The sequence below is a fragment of the Prinia subflava genome, chromosome Z (genome assembly GCF_021018805.1).
Source record: "Prinia subflava isolate CZ2003 ecotype Zambia chromosome Z, Cam_Psub_1.2, whole genome shotgun sequence".
In the NCBI taxonomy this organism is placed as follows: Eukaryota; Metazoa; Chordata; class Aves; order Passeriformes; family Cisticolidae; genus Prinia; species Prinia subflava.
Window position 1 is genome coordinate 75,860,297 of NC_086283.1, and position 24,647 is coordinate 75,884,943.

Below are 24,647 nucleotides of genomic sequence, written 5' to 3' on the forward strand. Positions count from 1 at the left end.
TAGATTAGCTATCAGGAAGAAATTCCTTACTGTGAGGGTGCTGAGCTGCTCTAACAGGTTGCCCAGTGTAGTTGTGGATGCCCAAAACCTGGAAGTGTTCAAGGCCAGACTGAATGGGTCCTTGAGCAACCTGTTTGGGGGATGGTGGAACTAGATGATCTGTAAGGTCTCTTTCAACTCAAACCATTCTGATTCTGTGATCAGAGCTGTTCACGCAAAGGGATTAACTAAATTACTGATGGATTGTTCAAAGGGTACAGGATTATTCATGTACAGCTAATCACTACAAATTTAAGTTACTTATTACTCTGCTATGGATGGACTGAGATGAAAGATGTGTCTCCTAGTAACTATCATCTTTACCATAAAGTCTGTGGCTATCAACACTGAATTTTGACCAAAAATTAATTTCCTCTGTCCAGCTCTAAAATTAACTATCTTACTTCCTTGTATGATCAGACCACCAAAACAGATATCAATTGCTGTTATGCTGATAAACAAGCAGCTTTTATCTGCAGGATTTCCTTCTAAGTACTTGTCCCGGAATATGAAGGCCAAATAATTTTAAGGAAGTTCTTACCTTAAACCTCCTCTGGAATTGTTACTATTTCTCTGAAGAGTGACTTTTCTGGAAAAACTTATCAGTTTTATATACCTATCTTTTTCTCTGTAAAGCAACAATCAAATTCAGAGTTGCAGCAAGTGTTTTGCTGTAGAGCTATGCAATTTGCAGCAGGGCTAAGGCTTGCCAGTCCAATTTTAACACAGAGTTTAAGTACAGGTAATTGTGTGACAATTATTGCTGAAGAATCTGATGCTTGGGCAACTTATTGCTGTCTCTATGCCTGGTGCAACTGGAACATTTGGAAAAATGTACAGCTTTATAGTTAAGCTTAAAAACAATAAAGCTTTTTATTTTTGAAGTTGTGACAATACTTACAAATTTTTATTTCAGCAAATTCTGGAAATTGGAGCTGTGGCACAAACTTGAATCTTTAATTAAGTTTTATATCTTTATTCTATTGGCTTTTAATCTTAGTTTGTACATGTCACCTTTTGGGATCAGTGGCACCTTGTATTTTGGGTAATTTGAATTCATAATGTTTCTAGTTTTTTCATTACATAGTGACAGAGGGGAGCAAGGAAAATTTTTTCAGGCCTACATACCTTTTTCTCACTTGAAATGTAAAAAAATATAGTCAAGTTATTTTATTTCATTTTCTATTGTTTTATTTAGGATTTCCTTAGCTGCAAGTCAAATTTTGAAAAGCTAGTAAGATATAAGAATGGCTTCACCCTTTCCCTTCCTCCCTCTCTGGCAGCTCCCAAAGATGGTTTTTTTTGATGTATCAGTTCAAGATTGCCATGAAGGGCTCAGGAAAGACTTCCAGGCTTCTTTTTCCAGTTATTGTCTGTTTTGCTTTAAAGGGAAATAAAATCTTATTTAGGAAATAAATACTTTATTTTTTCAAATCATGTCTGACAGATTGCAACAAGAACAAAATACAGCAAAAAACTACTCACACAGCCTGCCAAAGTTAACAAAATACTAAGCAAATACCAAGCCTTTGTGAAAATCCTTTTGGGCCTAATATATAGTCTTTGTACTACAGAAGTAATGCCCACTTTACAGTGGCATCAAATAAAGTTTGTAAAACCATTTTAACACAGTCACTAGTATCTGCTCTCTCTATATACCAGCTTTTGAGACCGTTTTATTTTTCTCCAGACACAAGTATAGTCTGAAGTCAAATATAAATTTCTTCCCTTGTGTCATGAGTTCAGCATTAACTTCACCAGGTTTGCCTGGAATCTACCAGAAGCATTCATGGGTAAATATTTACAACCTCGTAGAAACTTTTTTGCATCTGTCAATCCAAGCATACGGCCCAAACAGCATTACTGGCATTTAAAAAGGGAGCAGAGGCACAAAATATGATGATGAATATTCTGAATATATTCTTCTTTCTCAAAGCCTATAGCTTTTTTTGCTACTACTCACAACTAATTGTGAACCAAGTGTATAACATGCCAAACAAATCTAAAAAGAGTACATGTGATGAGTCAAAAGCTGCCATGGAGATTTCTCCTCCTATGCCCATCTTTGCAAAAGAGACTAAAATAAGTCAGTATAGGCTGTGATCTCTTCTGTAGTATTCTAACAATAGGAAAAGTAAAAGACAGATATTTTATTCTTCCTGTGAAACAGCAACCCTGAGATGAGCTCAGCTGGTTAAAGGACGGTGCTAATAATGCCAAGGTCATGGGTTTCATCCCTGTACAGTCCATTCACTTAAGAGTTGTACTCAGTAGTCCTCCTGCGTTCTTTCTGACTCAGGCTATTTTGTGATTCTGTGAATTTAATAAATGCAAACAGGATGGAGCATCTGACAAATTCTATATACATGAAATGTATAAACAAAGAATTGCTGTCACACCTTTACTTCAATTTTCATGCCAATATTCTCTCTGCAGTTACCTCAAGAATCTAATATTTCCACTGTGATCATTTGTTTTGCAATACAAAGCTTGTTTTGGTCAATTCTGTTTTCCCTCTCTACCTAAACCTTTCAGAAAAAGCTACCAGTGAAATCAGTAAATACACAAAACCAGAACACTCACCTCATTAAGGCTTGAGAGCACAGTGACATGAAGCACTTGTGTCCCATTCAGTGAAATGCAGTGCGAAGAGTCCCAAGTCAGCTGAGGCTCCAGAGAGCCACTCCAAACAGCACAGAATACTGGCATTGCATTTATAAATAGCACAGATCTAAATAGTCTAAAGTCAGGTTTATTGTTTACATGCAGTGAGCTTGGGTACACCCACATTGGAATCATCACAGGTCTCCCTATGCCAGAATAAGTACATAGACAGGTAGGTTTTATTAGCTCTTTGCAGCATTTTCTGTCTTCCATGAAGTCTGTATATGTTTTTTATCTTATAGTTTTACTGAGGTTGGAAAATCCAATGCCAACACATGTCATTAAGACTTTCTCCCCACCAGTGTGCTCTTCTTCAGTAGTCTTTGTTTCAATTTTAAACATGATCTGGAAGAAGCTTCTGAGGTGTCGCAGAAACTTGATTCTGAATGAGAGAAAATAATACAGTTTAAGAAATAAAACAGAAAGTCCAATAGCATTATGCACCAGCACCAATTCCAGCAATGAGCATGGTGAATGAAATATGAAAATATTGCTTAGTACAAACAGAGAAACAGGGCTACAAACTCCAAACACCGTTCTCACTTGTGTTGTAGAAGTAGCTAGTGACCCCTGCTGAAACCTGTGCGCTCTCTGTATAAGCAGACAGAGGAATGGCTGGTAATACAGCAAGACAAAAAGGTGAGGGAAGAAGAAAGAAAGGAGAGAAATGTAGCCAGCCAAGGTCATTTACTCCTGATGCTGACTCTTCATCAGGGCTATATGAACCCCATACCAACCTGTGATTCTCCTTTCCCCCACCCAATGTTTAAAGCAGAAATAAAACAGAAATAGGGATAGTCAAAACATTTGGTGCATACTTTGAAAGAGATCCCAAAGCATGGGTTTGATTTCTGATTGATAACTGACTTCTCCACTTCTCAGTTAAATATTTTATTAGAGTTATATTCAGACACATAATTCTTCCTGTTTCTCATTTTCAGAAAAAAAATCCTTTTGTCATTTCAGAGAAAGGCAAGAAGAAACTGAATAATCACACTGATCCTAAACAAACACTGACTCCAGGGTGAGTAACATAAAAAACTATAAAAAAAGAGAAAAACCTAAAACATCCAAGAAAACATTTTTACTGGCTTCTCCAAAAGAGGGAACTCTTTTGGTGCAATTGCACCAAAATACTACAAAGAAAAATTTCTAATTGCCCCTCAAAGAAGTTTGGACTCCTCCAGTCAAGGCCACAAGCAAGCTGGCAGTCTTGAACTAAGATTTAATCTCCTACAGCAATTGGTATGTGCTTTTCTTAGTTTAAAGAAAGAGAATGTGGACATCCAGTTCACACATTGGCTTGTCTGCTCTACATGCTGAAAGTATAATTGCAAGCTAATCACACATACATCATTACAACCAATTGGAGTAAGTACGCACAAAATGAGAAGGAGACCAAAAGCCTAAGCCTGTCCCCACTGTGACATCATGAGGCCTCTGAAAGCCTCTTGACAGCTCCTATTCACTGAAATTGTAAAGGAGTACAAGGAAAATTGCGGGAGCAAAATTGCTTTATACACTTCAGCTGGGCATGCTACTGCTTCTGCACTCAGATATATAGAGGAAAGGAGGAAAATGGCAGGACCGGGAAAAAGAAAGGCTGCTTTACCTCTACTGGTGTGTGCTTGGGATGATCTTACTTATCTCTGAGGGAATCTGCTAGATAGCTCTGCAGGATGAATGTGGGAATATTGCTCCCAATGCTATGGATACTTTCTCCTGCACCTTCCTGGACTGACAACTTGTCTCAGCACAGACACCAGCTCTCTCATCTCTCAAATGCACCAACCGTTGAAAGGAAGAACTAAAAACCACCTTTTCTTCCATGCCTCCCCAGCTACAAGGTTTCTGGTTGCAGCTATAGTAGGCAAAGGGGCATATGCTGGCACAAATGCTTCAGTAAAGCTGACAGACAACAAGCTCTGTATCAGCCCTCTCCTTAGCTGGGTCCTTTCACAGGCTTTGGCAGTGTGACAAGAAAGCAGCCAAGACCAAAACAGCAAGAGTGGCATGCTGAACTGCAAGGAGGGCACAGAATAAACTATAAAAATGCCAACGGCACGTGGAGCCAGAGACTCAGGAAAAAATACTAAAAGGTGATCAGGAAACTGCAACATGGCGGGATCAGTTCAGGCCATACTTCTTTGCACATAGGTGGGCTACACTGCATCTCTGCCTCTTCTCCCTTTGAATAAAGGCAGAAAGTTATCAGCCCACATGTAGATGGGAAAGGCTCGCTGGAGTGTGAGCAAGGGCGAGACTGCCTGGGGACATCAGGGGAGAATGTAGAAGCAGCAAAAGGCCAGCTTTGTCTTGTAGCAGTGGAAGCACAAGTGGTATGAGCCCTGAAAACAGAAGAGAAAGAGGTGGGAAGGTAGGGGTACGTGACAGAAAGCAGGTTTGTATTAGCTCTGGGGTTAGTCTGGGTCACAGGTGGGTACCTGTGACCACACAGGCACAGGCTGGAGGACTGAGGGAAGGGGTGAAAGGTACAAAGGTTTATTTTGCTGAAAATTTACATACACTGTGTATTCAGGCAAGAACAAGGCAGCAGCTGAACAGAGCTGCTCCTTAGGTGCGAGGACAGCTACATGAGCCATTAGAGGCCTTACAGCCAACAAGAAGAGTAAAAGGCCTGCTTATCTAAGCGCTGTCTTTTCCCCAAAGCCTGCTAAGAATTACCAAAAAGTACCCAAGAACTTCACGTACTGGGCAAAGCAACCCACTAACAGACCAGCCTGAGAGAAGACCTGAGCACTAGCAGTGCATTCTTGGTTCAGCTGCCCTGAGGCCTGCACAGGGCTTTGCCTGGTTGCACTGGCAGCACCAGCACTCCTGAGTCCTGCCAGAGACCTTTCCCAGCAGGAGAGACTGAGGAGCTGGGGGTGGGCATCCCCAGTCAGGGGAGGAACTGAAAAAGTCAGCTTGGCTGGGCAGAGCCACCCTAACCCCACCTCTTGAAGCTCCTAAACCCTTGTAAAACCATGGACTGGGGGACTCAGGCTTTCCTGTTGCTGTCCTCCATATTCCTCCAGCTCATGCTGATCCACCTGTATGCGGACAGGTCTGTCCTGGCAGACTGACCTCTGTGAGTTAGAGGCATGGCCAGAACCCTGCATTTGATTTTAAGCTCGGAAAGGCACTTGCTTCTGTCAAATATGGATGCTAAGAAAGGGGTCATGCAGACAGCTGCTGGACATGCAGACTCGTAGCCCCATTGCCACTCAGGACAGCCCTGCTCATGATGCTGCCTGCCCTTCCACTCCCCATTGTTAGTTAAGGCAACGGATGTCTCCCATGAAAATAAGACATTTCCTCATCCTAATGGACATATTCCAAAGCATTTTGTTCACATGTGATGCCCTCAGCAGCCAGCTGAACTGTCACATTCATGCTACACTATACTGGACAGGGAAGCCAATCTAGCATAACATAGCTTTTAAATAACTTCAGATTCTGTAGGGTGAAAGTGTTAAATGCAGGGATATCATAGCTCTGAGAGAAAAGAAGGGACAAGGACATGAAACATGACAATACTGCAATTTGCTTCATTTGCTTGTGTATCCAATGAGTTGCTTGGGAGCCAAATTTACCAGTCCATTATAAGGAGCCCGAGTTGAGGGCATGGGGGTCCTACATAAAAAGCTGCATTCTATCTGAACAGATCCTCACAGGACTGACGAGTCACAGATCCTCACAGAATCATAGATTTTATGATGTGCTGCTTCATTATGTGTACCCCTGACCTTTATCCCTTCTGCATAACACCTAGCTTGGAAAAAGTGACAACCCACCAACTTGAACTGAACCTGCTTAGAAAATAAACTAGTGCATTTGCTTGATTTTCACAGAACAAAAAAAGGGTAAAAAATTAAAAAATACAGTGATAAGTGATTGGACTGTCTCATATGCTTAACTGTGCACTTCATACACTAATATCTACTCTTCTGAAACCATCCACAAGAATACTTACTTTACAGGGGATTACTTTCCCTTTGTGCAATGGGACAGTTCCCTGTCTTCCCCTCAAAATCTGATGAATGTTGTTTCCAAGGTATCGGGAGTTGAGAAGAGCAGTTAGGTAACTTTTAGCTCTCATGTGATGGCACCACCATTCTTCAGTTATCACAGTACTGTACCTTTCACGTATACAGCACCGGTACCATGATAACCGAAAAAGGACAGTTCATACTCTTATTATTTGATGCCATTGTCAGATAAACAAACCTCCCTTCATTTGACTACAGAATAACTGCCCAGTCTCTAGAAATAACTGTGATCTAGTAAATCCCTTGCAAATCCGAAAAAATAAAGTTTTTATCATGGATGCTGTTTACCTAACCAGTTTCTCCTAGAACTCAGTTTGGCCACTGCTGTAAAAGATAATAAGAAAGTGTTTTTTTAAACACATTAAAAATTAAAGGAAAGCCAAAGAGAGTCTCCATGTTTTACTGGATGTGGAAAGGAACATTGTCATCAATGATGAGGAAAAGGCTGAGGTACTGAATGTCTTCTTTGCCTCAGTCTTTAACAGTAACTCTTATCCTCAGGGCAACCAGCCCCCTGAGCTGGGGTGCAGGGACCAGAATAGATCTTCTGCAACACACCATGAAGTACTGAGCCATTTAGACACTCAGAAGTCTATGGGATTGCACGGGATTTGTTCAAGGAAACTGAGGGAGCTGGCAGAAGAGTTCACCAAGCTGCTCTCCATCATGTAGCATCAGTCCTGGCTAACTGAGCAGGTCCCAGAGGACTGGAGTTGGCCCGTGTGATGCTCATACCAGCAGGGTCAGAAGGAGGACCCAGGGAACTAGAGTAATAGCCCGTGGCTTGGATGGGTACCCTCTTTGCTGGGTTTCTGTCTGTACCTGTCTGTGCAGCTGGGCCCAGAGAGTGGTGGTGGATGGAGTTAGATCCAGTTGGCCGTCAGTCACCAGTGGTGTTCCCCAGGGCTCAGTACTGGGGCCAGTTCTATGTTCTTCATGGATCATCTGGACGAGGGGATTGAGTGCACCCCCAGTCAGTTTGCAGATGACACCAAGCTGGGTGGGAGTGTTGATCTGCTGGAGGGCAGGAAGGCTCTGCAGGGGGATCTGGACAGGCTGGATCGATGGGCCAAGGCCAGTGGTGTGAGGGGCACCAAGGCCCAGTGCTGGGCCCTGCCCTTGGCTCACAACAACCCCAGGCAGTGCCACAGGCTGGGGCAGAGTGCCTGGAAAGCTGCCCAGGGGAAAGGACCTGGGGGTGCTGTGACAGTGACTGAACATGAGCCAGGCTGTGCCCAGGTGGCCAAGAAGGGCAAGGGCATCCTGGCCTGTACCAGCAATGGTGTGGCCAGCAGGGCCAGGGCAGGGATTGTCCCCCTGTACTCAGCACTGGTGAGGCCACACCTCCAATCCTGTGTTCTGTTCTGGGCCCCTCATTCCAAGAAGGACATCGAGGTGCTAGAGGGAGATCAAGAAGGGCAGTGGAGCTGGGGAAGGATCCGGAGCCCATGTTCTGTGAGGAGCAGCTGAGAGAGCTAGGTGTGTTTAGCCTGGAGAAAAGGAGGCACAGGCGGGACATTATTGCCCTCTACAACTGCCTGAAAGGAGGGTGTAGCCAGGTGTGGGTTTGGTCTCTTCTCCCAGGAAACAAGTGACAGAATTAGAGGAAATGGCCTCAAGCTGCACCAGTGAATGTTCAGGTTGCACATCAGGAAGAATTTTTTCATTGCAAGGGTTGTTAAGAATTGAAATGGGCCACCCATGGTGGTGGTGAAGTCAATCTGTGGAAGTGTCGAAGAAACAACCATACCTAGCACTATGGTCTAGTTGAGAAATAGTGCTCTATCAGAAGTTAGACTTGATGATCTTAGATGTCTTTTCCAACCTTGATGATTCTGTGATTCTGTAACCGGTGTTTACAACTAGCAATAAAAGAAATTTTTTTTCTATCCTCTTAAGAACTATTAGCTACAGACAAAGCTTTATTAAAAACTGAGACTGTAGGACCAGACAGGTTTCTGCTGCCCGATAAAACCTTGAAATAGCACATAGCTCCATGAGTTGAAGCCTTATGCTGTTTCATAGGAAAAATCACAGCTTTTGATTTTGGCTAGCCTTTTGAAATATGACATTTAATGACACAGCTACAGAGAGATCACTAGGGAAAACATAGTAGTGTACACTAGGCAACAAAAAGCCAACTGATGTACACATACATTCCAGGTCAAGAACCATCAATAAATCCTGTCTCTGCAATTCTCAGAAATAGGAATAATATAGAACAGTAAGGGTCTCATCTAACATGTAGAAAAAAAATCTAGGCAACTTACACCACTTGTCTCATTTGAAGTCGGGTACAAGCTGTTCTATTTGTTACCATAGGCAAAGTCTTCCATATATAAAAACAGCTGTGCAACAAAACTAGTGGATTAAAACAAGACTGTGTAATTGAACTGAACAAAACAACTTACGTGTATGGAGACAGAGGTCCCAACAGGACTTTGGAAACATCCCGCTGTCCAAGGGTCATAAGGAGCAGAGCAAGGCTCTGATTTGTTGAATCTACACAGCCTCCCTGTAAACCAAAATATTTTAATAATTAATCTCTGTACAAACCAGAAATTGGGATGGGAGGAGAGTAACAAAGGCAAAAGATAAACTTAAAAGGCTGAAATACTACTCTCAATTTTTAAGGGACAAGAAGATAAAAATCTAGATTTTTTAACAATGATAAATTAGTTTCATATGTCAGGCTGGGAAAAGAACAGAACTAAAACAAAACCCATAACAAGGTCACAATAAACTTTCTTCCTAATCTGTTTAACATCCCAGAATGTAAACACTCAAAAATTGCTTTCCAGTAAATTGAAAAGAGGTATTAGTTCTAGTTCACATGCATCTGAAGATCCATGAATTCCAGCACTTTATTATAACAGTAGTTACATTTGGACAAATAGTTCAGTGTTAGCAAAAAAGGTGCAAAAAAGCAAGTTAAAAGTTATTTAGCACTTATCCACAAAAACTCTTGCTGCCAACTTTTGTGGGTTTGCACTTGTAAAACATTTCTGTTCATAATTAAAATGGAAGACTTTTTTTATTACTAAGTGAAAGAGCCATACATAAAATTAAGTAGAACCACAGATAGTCATGTACATATTTGACTATAGTAAGTCACATGCATGGTAAATTGTTCTGTATGTGGAAGGTGTTTACTATGATGCATACATTAATTAGAAATGGAAGGCTAGAATTAGAAATAAGAAATTTTTTACAAAGTTGAAATATAAATTTAAAGGGACACTTTCAGTCAGGGCAGCTGTAGAGAGACTTTACCAATTACTGGTATGCAAAAACACTGAAAATAGAAAAAAATCCAACATAATTTTGGACTGTCCTTATATTTATACTGATCCACAGCCACATGAAATCTATGAACAGTTTTCTTCTGCATCAGGCCTAATGCTAAGTCCTCTGAATAGGCTCTCTAGAGAGAGTCAAACTAAAAATTCATCTTTTTAAAACCAAGTTCTCTAATGAGGTGAACTGACAGCTACCTTTGTTGAAAAGGAAGGTAACCTGTCATAATTTCAAGACATAACATTATCCAAGAATGCAAGGGAGAAAATAAATTTTGGACTACATAGATAAACAGAATCAGCCAATGTGACAATCTCAGCATGTTTTTTCAGTGAGAGGCAGAAAGGAAGAGCCTTTCCAAGGGGGAATACTGAAGATTTAATTTTCAAGATGGCCTTGCTTCTATGTGACATGCCTGAGCTCCACTGTTCTAACAAAAAGCCTCAGCATTTCATGCAATGAACTACAGCACACCAAAATAAGTTGCTCTATTACATTCACTACCATGACCCAACTCCTAAAACATGCTCTTACAGCAGTACATGCTCTTTTAACTATGTGAACTTGCCATACCAAAATGAAGTTCACATACTCAACCTAATGCCTCCTATGGGACCGATAAAAATTGTGCTTTATCTTGAGTGAAGAGGGTGTTTGCAGAATTTGCTCGTGCAATCTAAAGCCACAGATCTCACCAGTTGTATTTGCCAACGAGAAACATACAAGAAGTATTCCTGACACTGGACTTTCTGTAGTTCTGTAAGTTAGTAATTCAAAATGCTCCTTATTACCTGGATGAAAACTTCACATTTTCTGAGCTTCTTTCAGTTGAAAACATTATAAAGTATCTACTTTTATAACCAAATTTAGACAAAAGCTTTAAGCAGCATGGAAAGAACCATGTTCTAATACACCAAAACACAATGCATCTACCATGTCCTAACTTTCTTTCTGCAGTGAATCAATCGTCCCCAGTATTGCTATGCAGTAGCAATCTGTTATGTCCATTTGGTGCATTCCTCTCATCCCCTCGGGCCACTCTATGATCTCCTCAGGAATTCTCATTAGACACTGACCTTGATTAATGGCTCCTGAGCAGTTAAGCTCCTTTTTAGCTTACCAGAAACAGTCTGTTCCTAGGAACGTCTGCCTAACAAACTGCTGTTTTCTAATGGACAACATTGGAACATTACTTTTGTCTAAATCATAGCCCAGGAGGAACAATACTATTGTTACAGCACCTTTTGATGAAAATTCCACTAACAACTGACCCAGACTGGGGCCAGAACAGAGAATGACAGAAGGCTAAAGCCAAGCATCTCATAACCCTACAGGCAGTAGTACTAAGTGAGGGTCTTTGAGTTCTCCAATGCCACAGCAGGCTGCACCAGCACCTCCCTCTGAGAGTTGTACCACCTGAAGTTCAACAGTACTTGGAGAACAATCACCAACAGCTGTTGACAGGCCCTGGACTGATACACTCCCAGCTTAACACTCAAAGCTTAACACTCCACATGTTGACGGGTACAAAGCCATCTGACACATTTTATTAGGCTTGAGGGGAATTTTTAACCTTTTTATATACACTGTAAAGGATATTCAAAAATATCTTCCTAATATTCAGGTAAAACTTCCTGTGCATCAGTTTCTGTCTGTTGCCTCTTGCCCTACTGCCTGGCACCACCAAGAGCTTGGATCCATCTTACTGGCACCCTCCCTTCAGATATATTGATAAGGTCCCCTCTCAGTCATCTCAACACCAAACATGTGCAGCTCTCTTGGCCTTTCCTTGTGAGAGAGATGCTCCTGTCCTTTAATCACCTTTGTCATCTCCTCTAGACCTTCTCCAGGAGCACCTTGTCTCTCTTGTCCTGAGAACTGGACACAGCACTCTGTATGTGGTCTCAGTAGAGCTGAGTAGAGGGGCAGGATTACCTCCCTCAACTTGCTGTCAGTGCTCCTCCTAATGCATCCCAGGACGTTCCTGGCCACCAGGACACACTGCTAGCTCATGGACAACTTGCTGTCCTCCAGGATACACACAGCTACTCCCCAGTGGGTCAGTTCCCAGCCTCTGCTAGTGCCCACGGTTACTCTTCCCCATGTGCAGGACATTGTATTTCCCTTTGCTGAGTTTCAGGACGTTCCTCTCTGCCCATCTCTCCCACCTGCTGAGGTCCCTCTGAAGGTCTGCACAGCTCCCTGGGGTATTGACGACTGCTCCCAGTTTTGTGTCATGAGTGAACTCGCTGAGAAGACATTTGTATGTTTGTTCAAGTTATTGGTGGAGAAGTTAAACAATACTGGACCAGTATTTACCTTTGGGGACACCACTAGTGGCAGACCTCCAGCCAGACCCTGTGTTACTGATTACAACCCCCTGGGATCTCCCACTCAGCCAATTCTCAATCCACCTCCCTGTCCACTCATCTAATCCACACTTCCTGAGTTTGCCTGTGAGGATGTTGTGAGACAGTGTCAAAAGCCTTGCTGAACTCAAGGTAGACAACATCCACTGCTTTCCCCTCATCTATCCATTTAGTTGTTTCATTATAGAAGGGAAGCAGGTCAGTCAAGAAGGATTTACCTTTAATGAAACCATGCTGACTATTTCACTTTCTTGTCCTCCATGTGGATAGGAATGGCCTCCAGAATCATCTTCCCAAGGATTGAGCTGAGGCTGACTGGCTAGTACTTTCTTGGGTCATTCTCCTTGTCCTTTTTAAAAATTGGAGTAACATTTGCTTTCTTCCAGTCCTCAGGCACTTCTGATCACCACAGCATTTCAAAGATGGCCGTAAACTGCCCACCTTGGTGTCTCTCAGCACTTGTGGGTGCATCCCATCAGGGCCCATGGACCTGTGGATGCCAGATTTGCCAGACTCCAGACTGGTCCTTCTTCAGCAAGGGAAAGTCTTCCTTCAACCCCTCCTTCTCCCTAGTCTCCTGGGTCAGACATCCCTGAGGGCTGGTCTTGTCAGTGATGAGGACACAAAAGCCTAACTCACTACCTCTGCCTCCTCTGTGTCCTCTGTTAATGGGGACCCACTTCCATTCAGTATCAGGCCCATATGACCCTTTTTCTTTTTGTTATTGATGTATTTGAAAAAGCCTTTCTTGTTGTCCTTGACGTTCTTCGCCAGACTTAATTCCAGATGAATTTTGGCCCTCTACATACTCTGACAACCTCTCTATATTAATTCCAAGAGACCTGACTCTGCTTCCAGTTCCTGTTGTTTTTGATTTTTTTGCTTACTCTTGATGCATTATCAGGAGAAGTTCTTTATTTATCCATCAGATCTCTTCCCCTTTGCCCATTTTCTTGCTATTTGGAAGCATTGTTCTTGAACCTGGAGGAAGCGATCCTAGAATATCAACCAACTCTCTTGGACCCCTCAGGGTCTCTTGGACACTGTGGGGCTTGTTCCCATCACATTCTCCATGAAGATCTCCCTGAAGAAGCTAAAGTTAGCTCTCCCTAAGTCTATGGTTGCAAACGTACTGGCTGCCCTGCTTTCCCCTCATCTGGTTCTGAATTCCACACTCTCACGGTCAAACCTCCAGGAAGCCCTTCCCTGTTTGTTAGTGTCAGCTGAGCAGCACACCATTCCCTGTGGGATTCTCCACTACCTGTGTCAGGAAATCAGCATCTGTGCTTTCCAGGAACTCCTGGGCTGTTCGCGTGTCACTGTGCTGGTTCTGCAGCAGATGTCAGGGTAGTTAAAGCCCCCAAAAGAACCAGGCTTTGGTGACTGGGAGGCTGCTTCAGGCTGCCTCATTCGCTTCCTCCTCCTGAACAGGCAGCAAACACCCACAACAGTGTCACCCTTACTACGTCTGCCCTTTTATCTTGACCCATAAGCTCATCATCCACACCAAGATAGAGCTTGACACGTTCCAGGTGTTGCCTCACACAGAGGTCAACTCTGGCACTCTGCCTTCCTGGTCTGTTCCTGCTGAACAGAGTGCAGCCCCTTAGGCCAGCATTCCAGTCACACGAACTATCCCACCATGTCTCTGTCACCACAATAAAAGCATGCACATCTCTAGCTCATCTTGTTTGTTCCCCATACTGCGTGCACTGGTGCACATGCACTTTTATAGTATTTGATTGTGTCAGCATTCCAGTAGCCAATGATTAAATCCTGCTACATTCTTTAGACAAATTGTTGATCAAGTCTGAGGCTACATTTTGCAAGGGGTCCACTTCTGTGACTCAAAGGGAGGATCTCCCTTACCCATTTTGCAGTCTTACCCTTTTCCATCCTTACCCTTTTTGCATTCCCGTTCTCTGCATAAATCATTGTAGATTCAATCTAATCCAAATATTTCTTTGTGTGCTTCATCTATGTAATAAGCAATAGTGAACCTTGCCATCAAACTTTGTTGCCTGTCGACAAATTTATACAAAACCTTGCTTTTGATGATACTTTTGCCAGTGATTTAAGTGATCTAAACCACTCATTTGCAGCACCATTCCTTCAAAGGCAGTTCCCAGACAGTGACATTAAGTGATCATATGTAATCTAATAACTAAACAGCGTGAACTTCTGCCAAGTGAAGGACTTAACACTCCCAAGGAGGCCAAGTTTTTTTCTGTTAATCCACCTGCCACTTACTCAAGAGTCAAAAATTAAAAACAACCCCCCCAAAAGGAATGGGATGGGCAAAGTCTGAACCAAGGTACGTTTGTTCCAATGCAGAATGCAGCTTCTAGACTGTATTAATTCAGTCTGTGGCAGTTTCTCTATTATTGTTTACACTGACTACAGAGCTAGATCCAGCTAGTTGTGACAATTAGACACAGATCATTTAAAATCCCATTAATTTTTAAATGTTATACAAATACTACAGCTGACATGTACACACAAATATCACAACTCTGCATATTGGACAACAGTGTTTCAAAAAAGTTTATTCTTCTGAACTTGAGCCCAGTTTTAATTGAGTGTTAGTTATATTTTGGCATACACATAATTTCCTTCCTTACTGGTGTGGTACATATTTGCAGGACCCAATAGTTTGTTATGAAAGGGTAACAAATTACTGCAGAGGGTTTGTATTTTGGTTTTTGGGGTTTGATTTTTTTTTCCAGAAGAACAGAGCAAAGCCTTATCAAATTGAAGTAAGACCATCTTGAAAATTAAGCCACCAATGAATTCCTTCATTCATTTTAGCTCTAGTTCAATAAAATAAGCAGCTTTAGCCCTCCTGCCCCTTCAAGGTCCCCTAGCAACTCGGCCTTTGTTCATTAAAGAATTCAGCCTTAAATAGGTACATGTTCTCCCCTATTTTTCATGATTACAAGCAATATAAAAATTAAATTCTTTTCCAGTTCTTCCGGGCCTTTCCATTCTGCCAATTACTCTCTACATAAAGCTCCCATAAACAATGGCTTTCAAAGACAAGAGTCAAAATCCTTACTGGCCTTCTACAATTAAGCTTCAGAAAGAGATGCTTATTTGTAATAAGCATATATATATAAGCATAATATAAGAGATGCTGGATTTGTAATGACAATGCTAGTCAGTCACTCCATTGACCCCTCTTGCAGAGCCACTGCAGTTAAGGCACTGTACCTCTTACTATTAGTCAATTAGCTCTGACATCTTTCCATCAATGTGCTTTAAAAAACTCTGCTGATTCCAAGAATCATGCAACCTATTTAATATCTTCTTGAAGTTAAAAGTCCTCCTTAGTAAAAGGACATTTAGCAAGACTCAAATCCTTGTATTTCCTGGGTGGTAAAGTTTACAAAATAGCAAGCACTTTACAAAATGTCCCTGGACCCATTTCAACAGTAACTCCAACTCCAGCAGATTTGTGGATGATCCTAACACCTAAAGCCCTTTTACAGAGAATTGTCTCCAGTGTTCTCAGGGTACCTTTGTCTGGTCAACCCTCCCTGGCTCCCACTGCACAGTACCTACTGACAAAAACACAGATGGTGAAATTATCTCATAAAGAGAAGATCTAAAACAGGAAAAGAAATTCTCCCTTGAGCCCTGTATTCAACAAGTAGGTGGTGTAAAATGATGTGGGACTTAAAGATTGCCTGTTCAGAGCAATCTATTCTTGCTTTTTCAGATTTTTAATTTCATTAAATATCTTACCTAGGCAAAGAAACATAAAAAATAGTATATCGAACCTAAGCAAACATTGTACATCTTGCAACAGGCAAACTGACCTAATAAAAAAAAAAATCAAAAAGACCAAACAAACATAAAATTCCATCCCAAACAAAAAAAAAAACCCACCCAAATGTCTAAAAACCAAACACTTAAAAAAGCCCATCCTAAAACAAAAACAAACTAGCTCCCCAAAAATACAAAAAAAAAGAAAATGAGAAACCTTATGTTTCAAAATTCTGGCTAGCACTTGTATGCATGTGATACATAAATTCAAGTACGTATTCTGAAAAATACATAACAAAACTCATCATATTGCCCCTGATGGAGAGAGAGGGGAATTCACTAAATAATGACAAAACACTGCAGTAGCACAATAGCCAAAAGCAGCACAATAGTCAAAAATGCTAGCAAACTAGAACTTTTCCACAGTAAGCTGCTGTAGTGAAGGACAAATAGTCTGTACACTGCTCAGCATTTTTCAGTCACTCTTGGACAGAAGTCACCCACACATGATGTAATCCTCCAGGAGTATCAGCACTACCAGTAGCAAGCCACAGCTAGCAGCTTCACTCAGAATCTGATCTTCAAAGACACTGAAACCTGACTGAAGCCTGTTACTGAAGCCTGTTACTTTATGACTCAAAGACTTTTCTGACCCTGCTTCCTCAAACTTTTTTTTCTGTTTTCTTAAAATCCTCACTATCCTTTGCAGAATTTGACTCATCATGTTCAAATGGCTGCAATAAACTAAAGCATAAAGTTACTTGCTTTAGGCCTTTCCAGCCCTCTTCATTTTGTAAGTTCTCTCACATCTGACTCTGTGAAAAACATAATATCTGGACAAATTCCCTCACTAGTTTTTATCTGTCAAGTGCTGAATGGTTTCCAAAGGACAAAAAGCACCTATTGTTGCTGATAAAAGTATGTTGAAACTGGATTTTTGATGTCTCTGGACATCTGACTAAAGACACACAAACAAATGCACCAAAAGATTTTTACAGTTCACGCCTGAAATAAAAATAACTACATGCCACTACATAATTGCAGAAACAGATGTTTCAGTCACTAGTTGTGGCTATACTCCCCACACATGCTGAACATACAAATACAAGGGGTCTAGACTGTACCCAGCAACCCAGGAAGAACATTTTGGTGCTGGCATTTCTGTGAGACAAGAAACCTGGGCTAGAAAAGTCCTTTAGCAACATGGTTTATATACTGAATAAACAAAGACAAAATATTAATGGGAGACTGGAAAAAGTGGCCAACTGGTAATTGAAACAGGCAAAAGATTTGCAACAGGGAAAGAGAAAAATAATATGGGCACAGATTAACAATCTAACACAGGTATGGATGTGATTTAGGAGGTTGAGGGGCTTTTTTATATTTAAGTACATTCCCTAACACACAATCTAAATAAGTTTTAACATTTTGCAAAGTCACATAGGTTGTTACAGACCAGAGCAACTACTTGTTGTTTTAAATAATAGCAAAATTTGTAGATTACTGCCTCCTAAATGCCAAATGTGTTTTATCAGTACTAAAATATAGTTATTTAAACATTTGTGGAGATATAAAACAAAGAAGCTGGAAGGTTCTTTATTAAATCAGAAACTCACCAGGGTGCTATTTGCCAAATCATCTGAAACACTGAAAGCTGCTCATCCACTAAAATTCTTGCCACAAACAAAAATCATTTTATTAAGAAAGAAAAATATCTATGCTGAAGAAAACTGTGATGCACTTAGGATTCCTAAGTGAATTCCTAGCTCTCTTCCAACAACCCATTAAGACAATTCTTCATACAACCAACAGTTTTCAGCACATTTGACTTTGTCATCAGCATCACAGAGTGGTCAACATGGAGCCTTGCTGGGTTTTTTCCCCCCTTCTGCTCCCTCATTCCTATGTTCTGCTACTCACAATGTTCCATTCCAACCACTAGTTTAGAAGCACTGATTATATTACCTATCCATATTACTTTAAAAAGTAACAGCCCATGTAAAGCTAACTGAATTCCCTTGCAGATAGAAAGCAACAGAAGAATTTTCTACTCCTGTGATTCATAGCAACGCATATCAGACATTGGAAATAACATGTCCCTGTAACTCATTACACTGTTGAAGGACACATGCAAAACCCCTCTTCCTTTACCTGGATGAAAAAGACACTGGCAGCACCAGATCATCTGTTTGGATCTGAGCCTGTCTGAGGGTGCCAGCAAACCACCTATCGCCTTACCTGTTTTATCACCTCCTTCCCTTACATCTATACACACATACACAAAACATGCTGGCCACTTACTCTGTAGATCTCCTCAAGCAGCAGCTTAGCACAATTCTGGCCCAGTTCCTCAGGAAGCACAGCTGCTCCCTGGCCCTGAGGGTTTGAGGCTAGCTCAGCACTGAGAATAGTGCCATTGATGGTTTCTGCAGTAAGGCACATGCCAAAACCTGGTGATCTAAAAGAAAGAGGAAAAGTGCATTTGATTTATGGACAAAATTGGAGCAGTGAGCCAAGAACTTCAAGTCATAAACAGCTCCTCCTACAGAATGACAAACGTCCTCTTTGATACAATAGGTTGACACTGTAAAAAGAAAATTAACAACAGTATTTAAAAGTCAAACCCAGTACCAGTTGCCATAAAACCCTCTATGCTGGCTTTTCGTGGGCCAAACTCTAAACAGGAAAAATGGAAAAGAAAATAAAAAGCCATACAAACCTCAGAAGTGCTTGGTGTTTTTTATAATAGAGGAGGGTACCTTTCACATTTATTTAATTTGTGTTTGATAGACATTTCAAAGGTATCTGGTGTTTCTTCTCTGCAATGCTCAAAATCAAAACTACCCTTCTTTGAGCCTTCAGCTCTTTCCCCTGGAAGCCGCAATATTTAGCAAGATTAGACTAATTAGTTAGTGTCCAGGATACTGCTATCATACTGGATTCGTACTTAAGACGAATGTCACAACACAGTAGCATCACAAACCCAGCCAGACATGTTGAAAGGGATTCAGTTCCTCTTCCCATGCTATTGTTTATCCCTCTGCATGAGTTACATGTACACGCTGTTTCAATTCATTTGACTTTTTAAGTTTCATAAACAGATGAGAAACAAAATGGAGACCCCAAAACCACACAGCTCCTAGAAAAATTTTTGCAATTCTGATCCTGTAAAGGGTCTGGAGCCATTAAAGTTACAAATCTGGTATACTAAATGTGATGAAGGACTAGAAAAGACAAAAAATACTAAAAAATTATTGAACAATTTCGAGGTTCATAAACTTTTGAATCTAACAAATTTTAAGGAAATATTTCAAAAAAGCAGAAAAACATGCATGCCTGCATTTGAGCATACAGACAAAAAGACAAACAAATGAGTTATCCAGAATCTTTTAACCTCAAGGAAGAGTGACAAGAGGACAAGAGAGATGACAGATACCAGCAAAATTGTCTCAATTGCATCCACTACTTCTGTGTTCTGCTGGCAAACAAAATCTGTAGAAGTACAGTAAGTTAATTTTCCAATCCCTGCTAGTGAGAGGACACTCTGTCAGCCATTCAGCAGAAGTCAACCCATACTGCTTCAACACTTCCTTAAAACACCTCATTGCCATCCTTAATATTATTATTACCATCAGAAGGTGTACTGTCAATTCTGACTCTTGGTTTCCGGAACATACCATGACACCTTTGATCTTAATCCTTTTTCAAAGCAGCGGATATAAAAATAAGGGAGCTTAAATTGCCTTTAGTGGTAGTAATGATGTCTTGCACTCCTTGTTTAAGAAAACACACTTCTATCCCCGTCATGTAAGTAAAATAAATGTATGTAGTGAATCACCCTTTCTTTCTTTGTGAGAAATATTTATTTCAAATCAAGAAAATAGAAGCTTGTGATCTAAAACTCAGTAAAATTAGATCAGGACACTCTAGCAAATGAAAAATGCAGAATTACATGCCTGTTTCCTGTAAATTCTGGATACTCACTTTCCAGAGTTGGCCCCCTTCATATGATCTGTGTAGATATAGATGTCTGGGAGGAATTTATTCAGGATGCCCCTTGCAGATTCCACCATTCTGTTTGCCATCTGTGGTGACACTCGGACAGAGTATCTACATTTCTGAGCTAAGAAATCCATTGTGGTCACAAGAAAAATTGAAAGCAGAGAGTGACCAAAGTGAAGAGGCCCCACCCACTGCATTATTTCAGAAAACTTGTGTTTTATACATCTATTCATGGGCTTTTGTCCATGTTCCTGTACCTAGAGAACCATATGCACGTAAGTGCTTTCTACAGTCTTTCAACTGATATACCTTGAAGGGAAGTATAGAGAATATGTGCTGAAGAATATATTACGAGTAGGCAAACATCTATCTTGAAAATGCCCTTCATCAAATTTAAATTGCTATTCTGTCATCTTGTACTTTCTTATGATGGAGGAAGTCCCATGTGCTATGTTCTTTGTGTTCTATTAAAATATGATCCTGAGTGAAGTTTCTGTGAATTAGCAGCAAAAATATTCTGCCTTTCTGTTTCTGTCAGGGAGAAATTGGGAAGATGAATAACAAATTAAAGACAAATGTTCCAACAAAAAAAATTAAAATGTTCTAAGAAAAGTGTCTTTGCTATATCAAATGATTTTGCAGTGTTCTGAGGCTACCAGATTCATTGGTTCTCTAGTCACTCAGCATCAGACGGTTCCAGGAAAGAACCTACCAACTTCAGACTCACTCCAACCCATCTCCTCACAGTACGTAAGGAATGAACTGCCTTTCTGCTGTTGTACTCAGGTGCTGCTTCAGAGAAACTCCCAGCAGATCTTCAAATGTACAAAGCACATTATGCTTTAAATTCCAGCCCAACTACAATGCAAACTCAACGCTCTACACATTTAACCACCCAACTGCACATGCATTCACATAGCAATGTGGAGAATTACACTATCAAAACTCCCAGCTGGCAGGAAAGAATTTCCTTTTCTATATCCTTCTATAGCATCTCTTGTGGAATAGGCAAACCAAAAACTTTAGGATCTTAGGGCAAAGTCATTAAAAAATAATCAGAAAACTGGTTGTTCTGCACAGTTGATGCATTCAGTATTTTGGATTATATAAAAAGTTGCTGTAATATGATCTCCACAGCTGTGAGGAAGAATATTTACTCAGATGTATCTTGGAGGAACAAAAGTACACATAAAAAAGACATACAGACTTATCCTTACAGATGTTTAGTTTTCTATTGCCTTGAAGGACCACTTAATAGCTAAAGTAAAATGAGACTGCCTCTCACCAGGCTTAATGGCAAACCTGTATCCCCAAGGAAAGGCACAGGAAAGCCTACTGTGAGGTATAAGTTCAGAATTCAATCAGATACGTCAATCAAAACCAGTCAAAGATGGTCAAGAATGGTGCTGCATATTAACATCAATTTAGAACAACACCACTGAAGTCATGATCATGGCTTCCTCCTCCACACAGCAACATATAGAACTACTTACTAGAGAGCAGAATGGAGGCATAAGAAAATTACTTTCTCCACCAATATACCATAGCAGCTATCACCAAAAGCACAATGAGCTGCCTCCTTCCTACTCTGCAGCACATGCATTCAGTAAAACTGCTCTTGCTTGGCACTACTGCACTTACCCAAATGCTGCAATTGGACAAGGTAGTCAAAACAGCAAGTTCTCACACACAGTTGTGACAGTATGCCATAAAGTAACAGAAGATACAGGCTGCAAATCTACGCCTCTGGCAGAAAATGTGACCTCATTCCTGCTTTCCTTTTGCGTTATCAAAGCCAAATCATGTTTGGGACTCTCAAATACAAATTAAACGGCATGTTGGCCAGTGCTTAACACAGTTTCTTGTAAAGGATTTCTACCTTCTTCCTACAATGACAGTAGACTCGTGACATATACCACACAAAGGCCACAAGAGAAAAATAAAATCAAAACCAAATAAACAATCTAAAACACTGACTAAATTTGCAGTTGTTTGAAAATGTAAGGAGCTCACAACAGTATTTTGTGCCCTTGTCTCTGTGTGGAGTGAAACCTGCTCCACTTCCACCTTCAATGGTACTAACCAAAGGTAAAGAGCCAAAGCACTTTCTTTCAAAATACATCAAAAATCTCAGTGTGTGCTGCGAGGTGTAAACTGAACTAAGATTTAAGCTCCCACCTAATTTCTTCTAAACTAGTAACTGCCAAGATGTCACCTATTTAATGCACAACTAAACTACATTGGTTACTACTGAATTTACACACAAAGTAAGATTTCTTTCAGTGCTCCTAGATGTGATGGAAGGTATTTTAACATTTTATTGCTATTGAAAAGATTTTAAATAGTGCTGTTCAGTTTTGAATTTATTCACTTGCTTACAAATGCTTTTTGAACAGCAATGTCTTGAACACTGGAGTTTTGGGACACAGCCCTGAAATCTAGTTGTATGACTCCTCTATGTAATGTTTGCCTGTGTTACCCAGATCCATGCTCAGAAACATGGGTGTGCTTCTGTGACTTCCACGTTAGGGGACATTTTTTTTAATAAGCAAACTCTTTTACAAGTAGGAAAACAGAGAAACAAAAAGGATACGCAGTTCCTCTGATGCGCTTGATTTTTCCAGGGTCTGTGAACTGAACAGGCTGCAGGACCTTTCTCACTGGGCAAGTAAACACGATCTCTCCACCCCCTTTGGGAGCCATTCCTCTTCGGTTGATCTAGAATGAAAAATGGAGGAAAAAAGCTCCAGTTAGTCAACATTTAGTAGATAAATAGTAAATAGTTAGTAAATAGTACAAAGAATATAGTACAAAAATAGTACAAGTAGCTACACACTCCTGAATTACACTTTTATTTTACATAGAATAAAATGTAGGGGCATTTTGTGAACACAGGCAAGAAAACTACATCCTAAAGGCAGAAATGGATTTTACATCAGAACTAAAAGCAGGCACTGAATTCTTTGTTTGTCTCAAGTAAAGCAAGGCATGGCTTCTCAGTAGGAAACAGTGCAACACCAAACAAAACACCCTTGGTTTAAGACTTGTCTCTAGTGGCAGATCTGCACCTTGCTGCTGAGGAGACTAGAGCTATTTGATTTGAGCTCAGTTGGTTAGAGCGTGGTGCTGATAATGCCAAGGTTGTGGCTTTGATCCCCACATGGACCATTCACTTAAGAGTTGGACTTGATGATCCTTACAGGCCCCTTCCAACTCAAAATACTCTGTATGTGAGGGATTAGAATGAACTGATTCCCACTGACAGGTCTGTCTACCTGACATTCCCACCATTCCAAGCCCGGGATGGAGCTGGGACATGGCCAGTGAGTGGGTCTGGGTCAGGAGGCCCACAGCCAGACAGGGCAGGGCTGTGGTGAGCTGAAGGCCAGCCCTGCTGCAGGGTGACAGGAGTAGAGTGACAGTGGCAGGACAGTGACATGGGCACCTGGGCTGGGGGCAGGGTGGGGGTGAGGCTTTGCAGAGCAAGGCACCAGCAGGCCCCAGCGGTGCAGCCAGACCCTTCACACATTTCTCTAACCTCAAAGAAACCCAAATGTTGTTTTATATCCAGATTTACTGGGACTCTGAAGACTGTAGTCTTCAAGAGAAACTTCTTTCCTCTGTTTTCCAAACTGGAAGCAAACCTCAGCTACCCAAACTCAGATTCAGCTCTCCTACAGGTGAAAAAGGTTAAAGAGGACATTTTCACTCCCTAGTCCCAAACATGGGGGAGAATGAACAAGTAGAAATAAAAAGATAATAAATGAACTGAAAAGCAACAAAAAGCAAGAAGGTTTCTCAGTCTTCTTTGGAGACTAAGAGAAGTCATTACTTTCTCCTTACCCTCTCTATTGCTGCATGACTCAGTGAAGAGCCACAACTAATTATCTGTTAGAGACAGAAACCCACAGCAAGCACATTGCCCTGTGAAGGACTGCAGGAACATAATTTCAACACATGCTTGAAAAGAAAGGAATAGATTTTCTTACCTTGATTTCCAGACTTTCACCATCAATTCCAAACTTTTTCAGAAGGGGTAGAGCTGTTGCCTTAAGGACATCAACCTATGGAACACAGAATTTAAAAAAAAGACTCTCTATTGTAAGTTAAGTTAGTCAGTAATTTTAAAAAATCACTAAATTATGAGGTGACTAACAGAGACAAGTCTTCATAGAAGGTATTTTATGGGAAGATATGGGAATGTAGCACAGAGAGTTTCATCTAGTTAGACTACCACATCATTACTGAAAAATTTCCTAGAACAAATTACTGGCAGATAGAATTTCCTATTCTGGCTTTCTTCCTCAGCTTGATTTTGAATGCCATTATGTAAAACACCTTACTTGTTTCTCTGAACAGTGAAACATTTCTCTGAGTGTTTTTCTGTTATTGAGAAAATAGTATTTTTCTGTCATTACTAAAAAAAATCCTATGGCTAAAAAATTAAAGCAAGAACCAC

The 24,647-nt window shown here is 40.9% G+C and overlaps 1 protein-coding gene across 2 annotated transcripts in view; it reads right to left on the reverse strand.

The window, feature by feature from the left end:
- Nucleotides 1-990: 990 nt before the first annotated feature.
- RCL1 (RNA terminal phosphate cyclase like 1) overlaps nt 991-24,647 on the reverse strand; it is a 34,463-nt gene continuing 10,806 nt past the window's right edge. The window contains exons 4-10 of one of the 2 annotated variants that reach the window (XR_010083409.1): nt 24,178-24,252; nt 22,782-22,906; nt 20,171-20,296; nt 18,488-18,644; nt 9,167-9,270; nt 2,623-3,085; nt 1,014-1,420 (exon numbers count right to left, since the gene is read on the reverse strand). Coding sequence is in view for 1 of the 2 variants with exons in the window: in XM_063421863.1 (XP_063277933.1) it covers nt 2,935-3,085; nt 9,167-9,270; nt 18,488-18,644; nt 20,171-20,296; nt 22,782-22,906; nt 24,178-24,252 (738 nt within the window). In the remaining variant the exon portion in view is untranslated. Of the gene's footprint in view, nt 3,086-9,166; nt 9,271-18,487; nt 18,645-20,170; nt 20,297-22,781; nt 22,907-24,177; nt 24,253-24,647 lie in introns of both variants that reach the window. The other variant, XM_063421863.1, reaches the window with a different exon arrangement.